Here is a 12615-nt window from a genome sequence, read left to right as displayed (position 1 = left end):
TTATGCCTATTCTTTTTTTTTTATCCTCACCCAAGAACATTTTTCCATTTTTTGTTCAGGTAGAGTGGGAGGGAGAGAGAGGAACAGAGAGAGAGAGAAACATTGACGCGAAAGGAACACATCGAGTGGCTGTACCCGCATGACCGACCAGGGCCGGGGACAAACTGCAACCGAGGCACGTGCCCCTATCGGGAACCGAACCCCGGTCTCCCTGGACTGCAGGCCGACGCTCCAACCGATGAGCCAAACTGGCCAGGGTGCCTATACCTATTCTTTTCACTTCCAAGACATCGTTGCCAAATTTATTGTCATGAATGTTTCCTTTTATGTTTTTTTCTAAGTGTTATAGTTTTAACTCTTACATTGAGGTATTTAATGCATTTTGAGTTAATTTTTGCATATGGAATAAGGTAAGCATCCAATACTTCATTCTTTTGCATGTGGGTGACCAGTTAGTTTTCTGAGTACCATTTGTTGAAAAAAAAATTGTCCTTTCTTCATCAAATGGTCTTGGCAACTGTCAAAAATCATTTGACCATGCATGTGAGGGTTTGTTTCTGGCATCTCTGTTCTACATGTCTATCTTTATGCCAGTACCACACTCTTTTTTTATCCTCACTGGAGGTCATTTTTCCATTTGTTGTTTAGATAGAGTGGGAGGGAGAGAGAGAGAGAGAAACATTGATGTGAAAGGGACACATCGAGTGGCTGCCACCCACACAACCCAATCAGAGCCGGGGACAAACTGCAACCAAGGTACATGCCCTTAGCGGGAACTGAACCCGGGTCTCTCTGGACTGCAGGCCAATGCTCTACCCACTGAGGAAAAATGGCCAGGGCAGTACCACACTCTTGATCACTGTAACTTTGAAGTGTGTTTTGAAGTCAAGAAGTATAAGTTCTCCAGCTTTATTCTTCTTTTTAAAGATTGTTTTGGGAATTTGGAGTCTCTTGAGATTCTGTATAACTTTTAGTCTGGATTTTCTATTCTTGCAGAAAACATCATTGGATTTTGATAAGAATTGCATTGAATCTGTAGATCACCTTGGGTAGTATTGCTATCTGAACAATACTTAGTCTTCTAACCCATGAATACAAGATGTATTTCCATTTATTTATATCTTCTTTTCTCACAGAATGTTTGTAGTTTTCAGTACATAATATATTTGCTTTAAATAAAACTTATATGGTGAACATTTTTCATATCTTTAAATAAACTCTTTTAGAATATAGTTTGGGTAGCTACATAGCATCTCATCAACAGATGTTCTATGATTTATCTAATTTAATGCCATATTTAGGACAGTTTATTTTTACCTAATGTTTTGTTATAAACAATGTCTGATAAAATACCACTGGACATAATGTTTGCTTGTACCTTTAACTGTTTCCTGATATCTAGAGATAGAAGTATTATATCAAAGAAGTGAACATTAAGATGAGGTTTTTGAGGGTAGATGTCTTTTATGTGGTAAAAATACATAATATGAAATTTACCATCTTAACTATTTTTCACTACACAGTACAGTAGTGTTAACTATATGTACATTGTTGTGGAACAGATCTCTAGAATGTTTTCATCCTGCAAAACTGAAAGGTTTTTAAAAATAGATCAAGAATGTTTTGTTTTGTTTTTTGCCCTGGCCAGTTTGGCTCAGCGGTTAAAGTCTCGGCCTGTGGACAGAAGGGTCCAGGTTCAATTCCTGGTCAAGGCCACATACCTGGGTTGCAGGTATGATCCTCAATTCCTGGTCTCATATGGGAGGCAACCAATCAATGTGCCTCTCTCCATTCGATTTTTTTTTTCTCTCGCTCTCTCTTCCCCTCTCCCTCTCTCCCTTTCACTCTATCTAAAAATCAATGGAAAAATATCCCCCAGTGAGGATTAACAACAACAAAAAAAGAATGCTGTTTTAAAAACACAGTACTATGGTTTTAATTTTTTTTTCTTTCTACTTCTCTATAGTTTCCAAATTTTCTATAAAGTTAGAATTTGTAAAAGAAAGAATATGAATAATTCTTATTAAATTTATGTGTATCAAATGAAATTTGTTCAGGAGAAATTATTTTTTAGCGTTAGATTTTGGTAGCAAGATTTCAAACTATGGAATGAGACGGTATATCCAGGTTGTATCTAATTAAGGACTAGCTCCTTCTAGAGTAGTGGTTTTAACCAGGGTTGATTTTTCTCCCCTAGGGGACATTTAGCTATGTCTGAAGATATTTTTGGTTGTCACAACCTTGAGAGTAATGTTATTAGTACCGGGTGGGTTGAGACCAAGGATGAGGCTAAACATCCTAAAATGCACAGGACACCGCCGCACCCCCCCCCCCCCCGAAAATTTTCTCACTCAAAATGTCAAAATAGTATCAGATTGAGAAATCCTGCTCGAAAGAGAGTAGGGCACTAGGAGCTGCCTGGGGCTGGGAGGGGGGTGGTATTGGGGGAAAGAAGGAAAAATCCAATCCCTGGAGCCAGACCCTTAACTAGAGAGCAACCAGGGCTGGAAACGTCAGAGAAGGCAGAATTGTAGGATTTTAAATCTAATATTTGCATGTTAACTTGCAGCTGTCAGCAGCTAGAACTAAGCTTAGCACTCGGTTTGCAAAATTATTAGTTTAACAGTCACAGTCACAGTCACAGTGTGATAAATTACCACCAGTGAGCCACCTCATGAATTCCTAAATCAAGGATTTCCTTTCCTGTGGGGTGGGAGGCACAAGCTGAGTCCCTGGAGACATCCTGGAGATGTCCCTAGGCCCGCTCAGTCTCGGGGAGCAGAGCTGAGGCAGGCGCTCCGAGAGCGCTCCCTCGCCTAAGCCCCTGTCATCCTTCCCCGGGTGTTACTAGTGTCCGCCACACCCACTTAGCCGCAGAGACTTTCCCTGGGAGGGACACCCCTTCCTACTCTAATCGGTAGGTGGGGAAGGCAAGTCCGCCCCCAGGCTCCACACTCTCACACCCAGAAAACGCCTGATCTCAGCGCCCCGCGCTGTAGCCCCTTCTGACCTGGGACCTGCTCACCGCCCCGCGCTGTTACTCAGAAAGAGATCATTTTGCAATTTAAAAAGACAAAACTTTTGATTACAATGATTAACTCGGTTCAACGCCTTTGCTCAGTTCCAATTTCCTGAATAGGTTCCATGTAAAGGTCCTAGAGGCACCAAGTGACTTTTAACCCGAGTCATCAATTCGAAAGCTCTGGAGAGTCTAAGAGGAAACATACAATAACCACACACACACCCCAGGTCGTTACATAGAAAAGAGAGGAAATCCCCCTCCCCCGGGCCCCTTTTGTGCTGTTCCCGCCAGCGCAGCAGCCGGCCTGCTATATAGCCCGCTGCCCGCCCCCCTGAGCTCGCACGTGTCACCAGCCATGGGCAAGGTGAGCCCAGCGCCCAGGCCGACAGGGCCCCGGCAGACGCGGCCGGGCCCAGGTCTCTGACCTCTCGTTCCCTTCCTTGCAGATCACCTTCTACGAGGACCGCGGCTTCCAGGGCCGCCACTTCGAGTGCAGCAGCGACCACCCCAACCTGCAGCCCTACTTGAGCCGCTGCGGCTCCATCCGCGTGGACAGCGGCTGCTGGATGCTGTATGAGCGCCCCAACTTCCAGGGCCCCCAGTACTTCCTGCGGCGCGGCGACTACCCCGACCACCAGCAGTGGATGGGCCTGAGCGACTCGGTGGGCTCCTGCCGCCTCATCCCCCACGTGAGTCCGGTCCCCTGGTCCCTCTGCACCCTCCGGTCAGTCACACCAGTGCAGGACGGTAGCCCGCTTTTTTGTGGCTCTAACTGTTCTCTTTTCCTTTATTAATATCTGTAAGGTTTCTTCTACCGTAAACGTATGTGACGCAATGCTTTTCATTGGACATTTTGTTTTACTTTGTTAAAATTAAACTCACCTCTACTGGGAAAGAGTAGTGCATGATATTGTTCGGAGTGTCGATGCCACAGGTGATAACTAAGCGACTCCTATCAGGTGGCTTTTGGACCGTTACTGGGACTGTTTCTCTTTTTTCTCATCTGTAAAATTGAGCTAATAATAGTAGCTGATTCCCACAGTAGTAGTGAGGATGAAAGGAACGTATCTGACACATAAGAAGCCACCCTCCCCAAATATAAACTATTATTATGAACATCAAGGGTCCCTCAAGCTGCCTTTTGATTAGGAAAAACAGGTAACCAGCTCTGATTCCAATAACTCCTGCAAAGCCCACTGTTAACCCAAATAACGCCCCAGCAGCCTGGAATCCCACCCTTAGGGATTCTCTAATTTGACCGTGACAGAGTCTTGGGGAAAATGTACCATTTCTGTGAAGTGTGAAACCCCCTCAGAGGTTTTACTGCAGGATAGGACCCGGACTGGCATTAGGAGCCCGGAAATCTGGGCTTTCCCTGTCCAGTCCCAGCTCTTCTAATTACAGCCGGCAAGCTCTGTCCTGACGTTCTCATGGAAAAGGAAAAGGCTGACAATGGCGCTCCCCGTGTGTCAGGCTGTCGTGTAGATCAAATTAGGAAACGTACTTGTGAGTCCTGTACAAACCCCGGAAGATACATTATCTGCAGTTTCTTATAGGGCAGAATGAATTGCTCATGAGAACCTTCTGCAGTAAAGAGGATTTAATGATGGAAGAAGGACGACACTGAATGGGTACCTGCTGGGAAGGAACAAGCAGATGAAAGAACAAATGCTCAAGGAAAGACAGACAGGATTTGCCCCGCACTAACAGCTTACCTTTCCCTTTTTCTAAAGGTTTTATAATCTATTGATCTGTAAAGGCCTCTTTCATGATATTGGGCTTCCATATCCATTAGTTACCTAAAATTGTTTTGCCAGAGCGTATATTAGAGCTAATCTTTCTGATGGCGCCCACTTTTCAAAATTTTAGAGTAACAGGACTTAAAGCAGAAAGGAAGTTATTAAGGAATTGCCTATGCGTAATTGCCACCAGTCTGTGCCTCAAATTGACTTTCTCTCTCCTTAGCCTCTTCTAATAATGTTGTCGAAGTCAAAATAATACCTTTGGGCATTGATATATTTGTTTTTTTGTTTGTTTTAATATTTTATTATTTTATATCATCCAGTATGGAGAGCCCCAGAACACCATACGTCTATGAAGAAGAGAGCAAAACAAATATATAAAACTGTTACTTAAGAATGGAACTAAATAGAGCCAGTGTGTATGGTTCACATAGGTTGTGACCGAAAAATCTCCAGGGCGAACCATTCATATTGTGGTCTGCATAAATAATGACTTTTTGAGTTTTACAGTGTATAACCCATCCAACTAACTGCACATAGCAGCCCTGGTGCTGGAAGTCTCTTTCTTTAACTTAGTCGCCTTTGATACAGAAAAGATGAAGAAGCATTCATCCCCCAGAGCTGCATGTGATTGGTTGCTAACGGCTCGGTTTTCTGACTTCTCTTTGTATGCTGATTGCTGAATCCACAGACCAGCTCCCACAGGATCAGAGTGTACGAGAGGGAGGATTGCCGCGGCCAGATGGGGGAGCTCACTGAGGACTGCTCCTCTCTCCAGGACCGCTTCCACTTCCCCCACATCCACTCCTGCAGTGTGCTGGAGGGCTGCTGGGTCCTCTACGAGATGCCCAGCTACCGGGGGCGGCAGTACCTGCTGAGGCCCGGGGACTACAGGCGCTACCACGACTGGGGGGCCATGGATGCCAGAGTGGGCTCTCTGAGAAGGGCCACGGATTTCTATTGAAATGTCTCTACCCTTTTCTCCATCTGGAAGCTAATAAAATATTTCCTGTGTGTTTCATGCAGTCATGGAGTCCTGTTTTCCTTTCAAGCTCCTTGGAAGAGTTCCCCAAAATTAAGCTGGGATAATGTGCACTTTCTTGCCCCCATCAGTGGAAATGGGGTCCTGAGCAGTTAAGAGCACAGGGTCTGCAGTCAGAATGCCAGGGTACACACCCACTTCCTGGCTGTAGGTGGCAGGGCAAGGTACCTAGCAGATCTGTGCCTCAGTTTTCTAATTTGTAAAACCTGGGGTAACAACACTCTTCATCTCTTAAGGTGGTAATGGGGATTATTATGAATTATTATTAGATTTCTTTTACAATGGTCCCAGGCATGAAGTAAATGCTGTTTAATAAGTATGTATAACATGAATGTTCCTTGGTTATCTTTGAGTCTGTGGACCTTATAAATTAGAGTTTTGTCAAAGAATCAACAATGGGTTGAGGATCACCAGCATCGGAATCATCTGCGACACTTGTTCAAATGCAGATTCCTAGGCCCCGCCCCAAGGTGAGTTTTCTGCAAAGGGCTTAACTAGTTATTTTCACCTAGGTCCTTCCAGCATTCTTTAAAACACAAAATATTTTCTTTAAAAACTAAATTGGAATATTGAATATATTATGTTGGTATATGAGTTGTCTCTGCTAGCTGCTAAGATTACTGAAGAAACTTTAAAACAAACAGAAAGGCCCTGGCCGGTTTGGCTCAGCGGTTGGAGTGTCGGCCCACACACCAGAGTCCCGGGTTTAGTTCCCTCTAAGGACACATCCCCGACCCTGGTTGGGGTCATGTGGGTGGCAACCACTTGATGTGTCTTTCTTACATCGATGTTTCTCTCTCTCTCTTCCTCCCACTCTCCCTCCTGCTCTATCTGAAGATAAATGCAAAAAAATGTCTTCAAATGAGGAAAAGAAAGAACAAAAGAAAGAAAGAAAGAAAGAAAGAAAGAAAGAAAGAAAGAAAGAAAGAAAGAAAGAGATGAAGAGGTGAGGAAGCAGAGAGATCCCAGCTGGGGGGCTGCTGCAGTCATTCAGAGAAGACCCCAAAGGATTCCTATGGACATGCCTACTTGAGAAGCCCTGGGCTAACGCGTGCCAGTGTCCCCCAAATCCAGTCCAGTGTAGGTCACCGTTTCTCACGTCAGGTTGTACATTAGAAACACCCACAGAGCTTTTAAAAATGCTGATGGCTGGGCCACACTCCCAAAGTTTCTGAACTAATTACATAATTTTCCAAGAATTTCTCTCTTCTGATTTAAAATTTATCGATGTATATATGCTATTTTACTTTTTTGTTCTAGATATTCAAATATCCCGAATATTTTAATAATAAGAAAGCTTGACTGGTAAACAAGATTTGAATCCAGGGCCAAGATGGGACTCCCAGCTTCTCTTCAAACCAAGCTAACCCGGGCACAGGCAGAGCAGCTGTGGATTCCAGGCGCACATCCCAAGGACAGGCCTGCCCTGGACGCAGAGTGGGCACAGCAGGCAGAGTGCAGGGGGCCCGGGCAAAGCCACGGACAGACCCTGTGGCCCGGGAGCCGTGGCCCCTTCCAATGTGGATGTTTTGTCCATTAGGCCAGCTGAACAACCTGAGGGCCAAAGAGACACTTACCTCGCTTAGGAACAAGATTTTTTAAATATACGAAGAAGGCTTTCCCTGGCCAGGTGGCTCAGTTGGTTGGAGCATCATGTTGTACACCTAAAGGCTGTGGGTTCGATTCCTGGTCAGGGCACATACCTGGGTTGCAGGTTGGATCCTGGTTAGGGTGAGGATGGGAGGCAGCCAATCGACGTTTCTCTCTCACATCAATGTCTCAATGTCTCTCCCTCTCTCTCTCTCAACATATCCTCAGACAAGGATTAAGGAAAAAAATATGAAGAAGGTTTTAGAACCCAGCTATGCTTAAATTTACTATCAGCTGAATTTATTACTAACAAGACAGCTTTCCATTAATAAATCTTTGCTTTTTCTCTTTGTACCCTGATTCTCACATTTTCCTTCATTACTGATTTATAGGCTCTGGAATTCTTTCTCTTCTCTCTCCCTTTTCTTTCTCTTAGTGGAAAGTTGGAAGACTTTTGTGCCAGAGAGAGAATTCCATAAATGCAAACTCTTTAAAGAAGCTTCCTTTTCTTTAGACAACACTTTTACTTAATCTAGAGAAGAGCTCCACCCTGTGCTCACCAGAAGGAAGGCAAGTATGGTTTAAAAGCCTTTTCCAAAATCATGAATGGTAAGAGATTATTTTGCATCTTTTTTTCTTTAAAAAAAAATTTTTTTTTGAAAGAAGGAGGGAGAGAGAGAGAGAGAGAGAGAGAGAAACATCGATGTGAGAGAGACATATCGACTGGTCGCCACCCACACAACCCCAACCAGGGCCTGGGACAAACCGCACCTGATGTACATGCCCCCAGTGGGAACCGAACCCAGGACTCTCCGGTTCGCAGGCCAACACTCCAACTGCTGAGCCAAACTGGCCAAGGCATTTTCTTTTAATTTTTAAAAAAATCTTCACCCAGGGATACTTTTCCACTTATCTTCAGATAGAGTGGGAGGGAGAGAGAAAAAAACATCAATGTGAGAGAGACACCTCAATTGGTTGCCTCCTGCACGACCCGACCAGGGCCGGGACCGAACCAAAACCAACGTAAGTGTCCTTGACCCAAATAAATCCAAGACTCTTTGGTTCACAGGCCGATGCTCTAACCACTGAGCAACCAGCCAGGGCTATTTTGCACCTTTTATATATACTCTGCTATGATGCGTACTCAGAGTATACTTATACTTTAGCCCAAGTGCTTACTAAGCAAGTGTAAATATTATTTTGAGAGCTTTGTGACACATCATAGGCATTTCGTAAAACAAGCTGAAGGAAGGCCTGACAGGTGTGGCCTTGTGAGTGGGGAAGCCAGCATCTGCACTGTGACTTTAACAGAGCCCCTGGTCCTCTTCCTCCATCTCTGCACCTGACAGACCCGCTTCTAATTTATGAGCCTTTGCTCCACGAGAGGATAGGCCCTTCTTGTTCCAATATTTCCTCCACTTCACCTCCAACTCTTGTCCACTTGTGGTTTCTCAACCACCTCTTTTTTATATAGTTTACATTTTTCGTATCATTGTATGTATATGAATTATTGTTTGACAGATGTCTTCATTAATATCCTTTAGAAAACAAAAGGACACCTATTTCAAACCTCGCTGGCTAACTTCCTGTGCTCCTCCACCCCTCTCGGTGTCTACAGACGTACAAGGATGTTCCCATCCCACCGGTCTTACAACATCCCAACTCAGTCTAAGTGTGGTCAGGTAATAAACAGTGACTCCACTGTCCATCCTTGCGTGTAAAAGCCACAAGCGTGGCTCTTTAGAATAACACCCAAGCTACGAACCTTGAGGCTGCTTTGAATAGCACCCTCCAGGAGATGTTTGCCTTTCTGCCTGACCCCTCCTACTCCAGTTTATTCTGGTCTGAAAGGTGAGAATTGGGAACCCTCAATGTAGCTCACGGATATAGTCCACGTTCTTGTACCTTTGGGCTGTGGCGAGCATCCCAGAAAGCCTCCGCCAGAGGTCCCAGCTGGAAGGGGAACCCTGCGGACTGACCCAGGTCCCAGAGCCCTACGGGACTCCAGCTCTGAGGTGTATCCCCTTCCTCTCACTCTGACTTCGTGGCCATCTGCCTGTCAGGGGCCTTAAGTAAGATAAACCCTGTCTTATCCTCAACATGTTCTCTTTCCACGAAATCAAACTGGCCCGTTTTAAGCTGTCTTACCATCAGACTCTCCAAGGACCACCAGTGCTCTGCCCTGTTTCAGATTCTTCTCCACGGTTTCCATGGCTCGAGTTTCCGCCTCCTGTGTAATTCCTTTTCCTTCACCACACTTCCTCTACTGCTTATTTAATCAAGCTTTATTTAAAATGTGTCTATTTCTCCCTTATCCTGTTTGCTAAACCTCCATTCAAGGGCTCACCCCAGGTTTATTGAGATATAATTGACATGTAATGTTGTGTAAGTCTACGGTGTACAATGTGAAGATTTGATACATGGATACATTGCAAAATGCTGAGCACAGTAAGGTTAGTTAGCACACCCTCTACCGCACAACACAGCCATGTTGTTGTTGTTGTTGTTGTGGCATTCACAGCCAGGCCATCGTGTCTTCCTGACAAACACGAACAATTTACAGAATGCTGGTAGCAGCTGAGGTCGCTCTGCGACGGGGCAAGGCAAAAATAAGACCACTCCACATCCATGTCTGAGCACTGCAGGTGAGATCGAGACCCTTGTGAATGACAAAGGCCCAACCCCCCGCCCTTCCAGTCACCACGAGTGATAGCTGTTGCTTTCCCAGTTAGTTTTCGCTCCACCCCCTTCCCCCCCCCCCCCCCTAGTGAACGTTCAGTAACAATAGTTAAATGCCCCGTCATAGCACCGACCTCACCCTAAAGCACCTAACGCAAGGCCAGATCTTGTAACAGCCCCTTCTTCCGAGATGCCCCGGTGCACAGCCTCCCGCCTTGCAACAGGTACCAGCGAATCCAACTTTGTTCAGTGGCGGGTGTGCTCCTGGTGGTCTTTGGCTGGTGGGTGGAGGGGAGCAGAATGAGCTACCCCAAAACGTTCCTCTTTGGTATAAGGATTATTTTGAACTAATTATTTTTGAGAAACAGCAGGTACAGGAGAAATTCTGAAAACAGAGTAGAAGTTACCCTTTTATAAGGGACATTTATATTTATAAAGGAAATCGCTGTCAGCGTCTCCCTCTCTGTATCAAGAAGAGAAGATGACTCTAAATCACAGAAGAATCTTATCAATGGAGATAGCACCCAACTTAAATCTGCATAACAACCTTATTTTTGTTTACTGTGCTTTTCCTTGATAACCCCGCGACCTGGCCTCCCCCTACACCCCAACATCTTTCTCTTGTCTTTAGTTGGAAATGATATTTAATTTAAGGTGGTGGTTTGGGCCATTTCAGGGAGTTCTACTGTTTTCTTGGGTATCTCCCATGTGTACATGAGTTACACATGTTATTAAACGTCTGTTTTTTTTCCTGTTAATCTGTCCTTTAGTACAGGGTGTCTCAACCAAGAACTCAGAAGGGTGGACAGAAAATTACTTTTCCTTCACTACAGTTTTGGCAACTCAGATGGGACTCTCTGAGGGTCCCACCTGATGGGATCCTAGAAATGTGGCAGAAGCTGGAGAAGGATGAGATTTCTTCCCGAAGTCAGCGCCCCCAGATTTCTGTCCGGGGGTGCCCAATCAAGAGCACAAGGTCAAATTTCACTTTGACTTTTGCTTCCAAATTCAGACTAGCAGGAGAAAAATGTTTGTAAGAATTAGTTCTTTGAATCATGACTCTTGTGAATTGGACTGGGGGGTACCCATTGGTTATTGATCCTTTCCTCCCAGGGACAGCTAGTGCTCTCCTGTCTGTCTCATGTTGTGTCCTGAGAATTCAGGTGACTTGTGGAAAGCCCTGAGGAAGGGGGTGGTTGCCAGGGCAATCCACCTGAAATCACAGGTTGTAACTTCCAGCCCCTCCCCCACTTCCCCCAAAGGGAAAGGAGCTGGAGACTGAGTTTATTCACCGAACACCAATGATTTAGCCCCCCCATTCCTATGTCATGTAGCCCCCTTAAAACCCAAAAGGGCAGGAGGTGGAGAGATTCGGGTTGGTGAACACGGGAGGTGCTGGGAGAAGGGCACCCCGGGAAAGGCCAGACCTTGCCTGATGCGTCTGTTCCATTTGGGCTGTTCTGCCCATGATTTTTAAGTGGTAACAAGTAATATGTAATAACATGTGTAACTACAGACCCTTTGGAATGCTAGGACTGTCCTAACAAAGTTTCGGAAACACTTAAAGGAATAGCCACTTTCTGTGAAAGAAACTAGTTTGATAGCCATGGTCTTATTGCTGACTGCTTTTAGCAAAGTCTTTTCTTTAAACCACCACCCACAATTTCTAAACAAATAAATTAAAACTAAAACTAAAACCTCCTTAAAATCCCTTTATTAGAAACCCTTTTATCACGATAAACCTGTAATCGAGTAATACACTTTTTTCTGCGTTCTGTGAGCCTCTCTAGCAAATGAGTCAAAACTGAGGAGGGGGTCGTGGGAACCTCTGATCTACAGCCAGTTAGTCAGTAGCACAGGTGATGATCTGAACTTGGGACTGGGGTCTACAGTGTGGTGAGGCAGTCTTGTAGGAGTAGGCCCTTAACCTGAAAGATCTGACACCCTCTCCAGGGAGATCATGTCAAAATTAAATTAAATTATAGGACACCCAGCTGGTAACAGAGAGTTGCTTACGGGGTAGCCCCGGCCAATGTGCCTCAGCTGGTTGAGCATCACCCCAGGCACCAAGGGGTCACTGGTTGAATTCCAGTCCACACGCATGCCCAGGGTGGCGGGCTCGATCCCTGGGGGGGCGTGCAGCAGGCAAGCCGATCAATGTTTCTCTCTCTCTCTCTCTAAAAATCTATATTTTTAAAAAGCATCGCTTGAGGTGTAGAAAAACCCACACATTTGGTGACCAGAATACAGACGTGTTCGGCATATTGTGTGCAGTGTCAAGGAAAACAACAGTGTGTTTTTTCTTTACATCTGAGCACCATGCTCCAGTAAAAGAAACCAGGGCTCCTGAGGAGAAGTTGGTTCATTCCAGGGCAGGAGCGGAGAAAACACAAGACAAGTCTGGAACATCTTGTGGTGTCAGAAAATAAGGAAACACTAAAGGAAAAAGCGGAGAGGAGGCCGAGGAGGGGAGAGACACGGGAACCACGCTGATGGCGCTCCTAATGACAAAAGCGGGGACAATGGAAACCGCTCTCTCT

General features: G+C 45.2%; 1 protein-coding gene across 1 annotated transcript; it reads left to right on the top strand.

Annotated features, from left to right (window-relative positions):
- The first annotated feature begins 3355 nt into the window (after window positions 1-3355).
- On the top strand, window positions 3356-5789 carry LOC118625463 (gamma-crystallin F-like). The gene is made up of 3 exons (XM_036254502.1): window positions 3356-3386; window positions 3469-3711; window positions 5456-5789. Exons 1-3 carry the CDS (start codon window positions 3378-3380, stop codon window positions 5726-5728), a joined length of 525 nt encoding a protein of 174 aa, XP_036110395.1. The 5' UTR covers window positions 3356-3377; the 3' UTR covers window positions 5729-5789.
- Window positions 5790-12615: the final 6826 nt, after the last annotated feature.

This window comes from Molossus molossus, unplaced genomic scaffold (genome assembly GCF_014108415.1).
Source record: "Molossus molossus isolate mMolMol1 unplaced genomic scaffold, mMolMol1.p scaffold_m16_p_11, whole genome shotgun sequence".
Lineage (NCBI taxonomy): Eukaryota > Metazoa > Chordata > Mammalia > Chiroptera > Molossidae > Molossus > Molossus molossus.
Note: the sequence above shows the minus strand (reverse complement) of the source record. Positions and strands in the feature narration are given on the sequence as shown.

What these genes read in the sequence shown, in the direction of transcription:
- LOC118625463 (XM_036254502.1), top strand. An exon ending in CCTGCCGCCTCATCCCCCAC is followed by an intron (nt 3,712 to 5,455) that starts GTGAGTCCGGTC and finishes CTGAATCCACAG; the next exon opens with ACCAGCTCCCACAGGATCAG.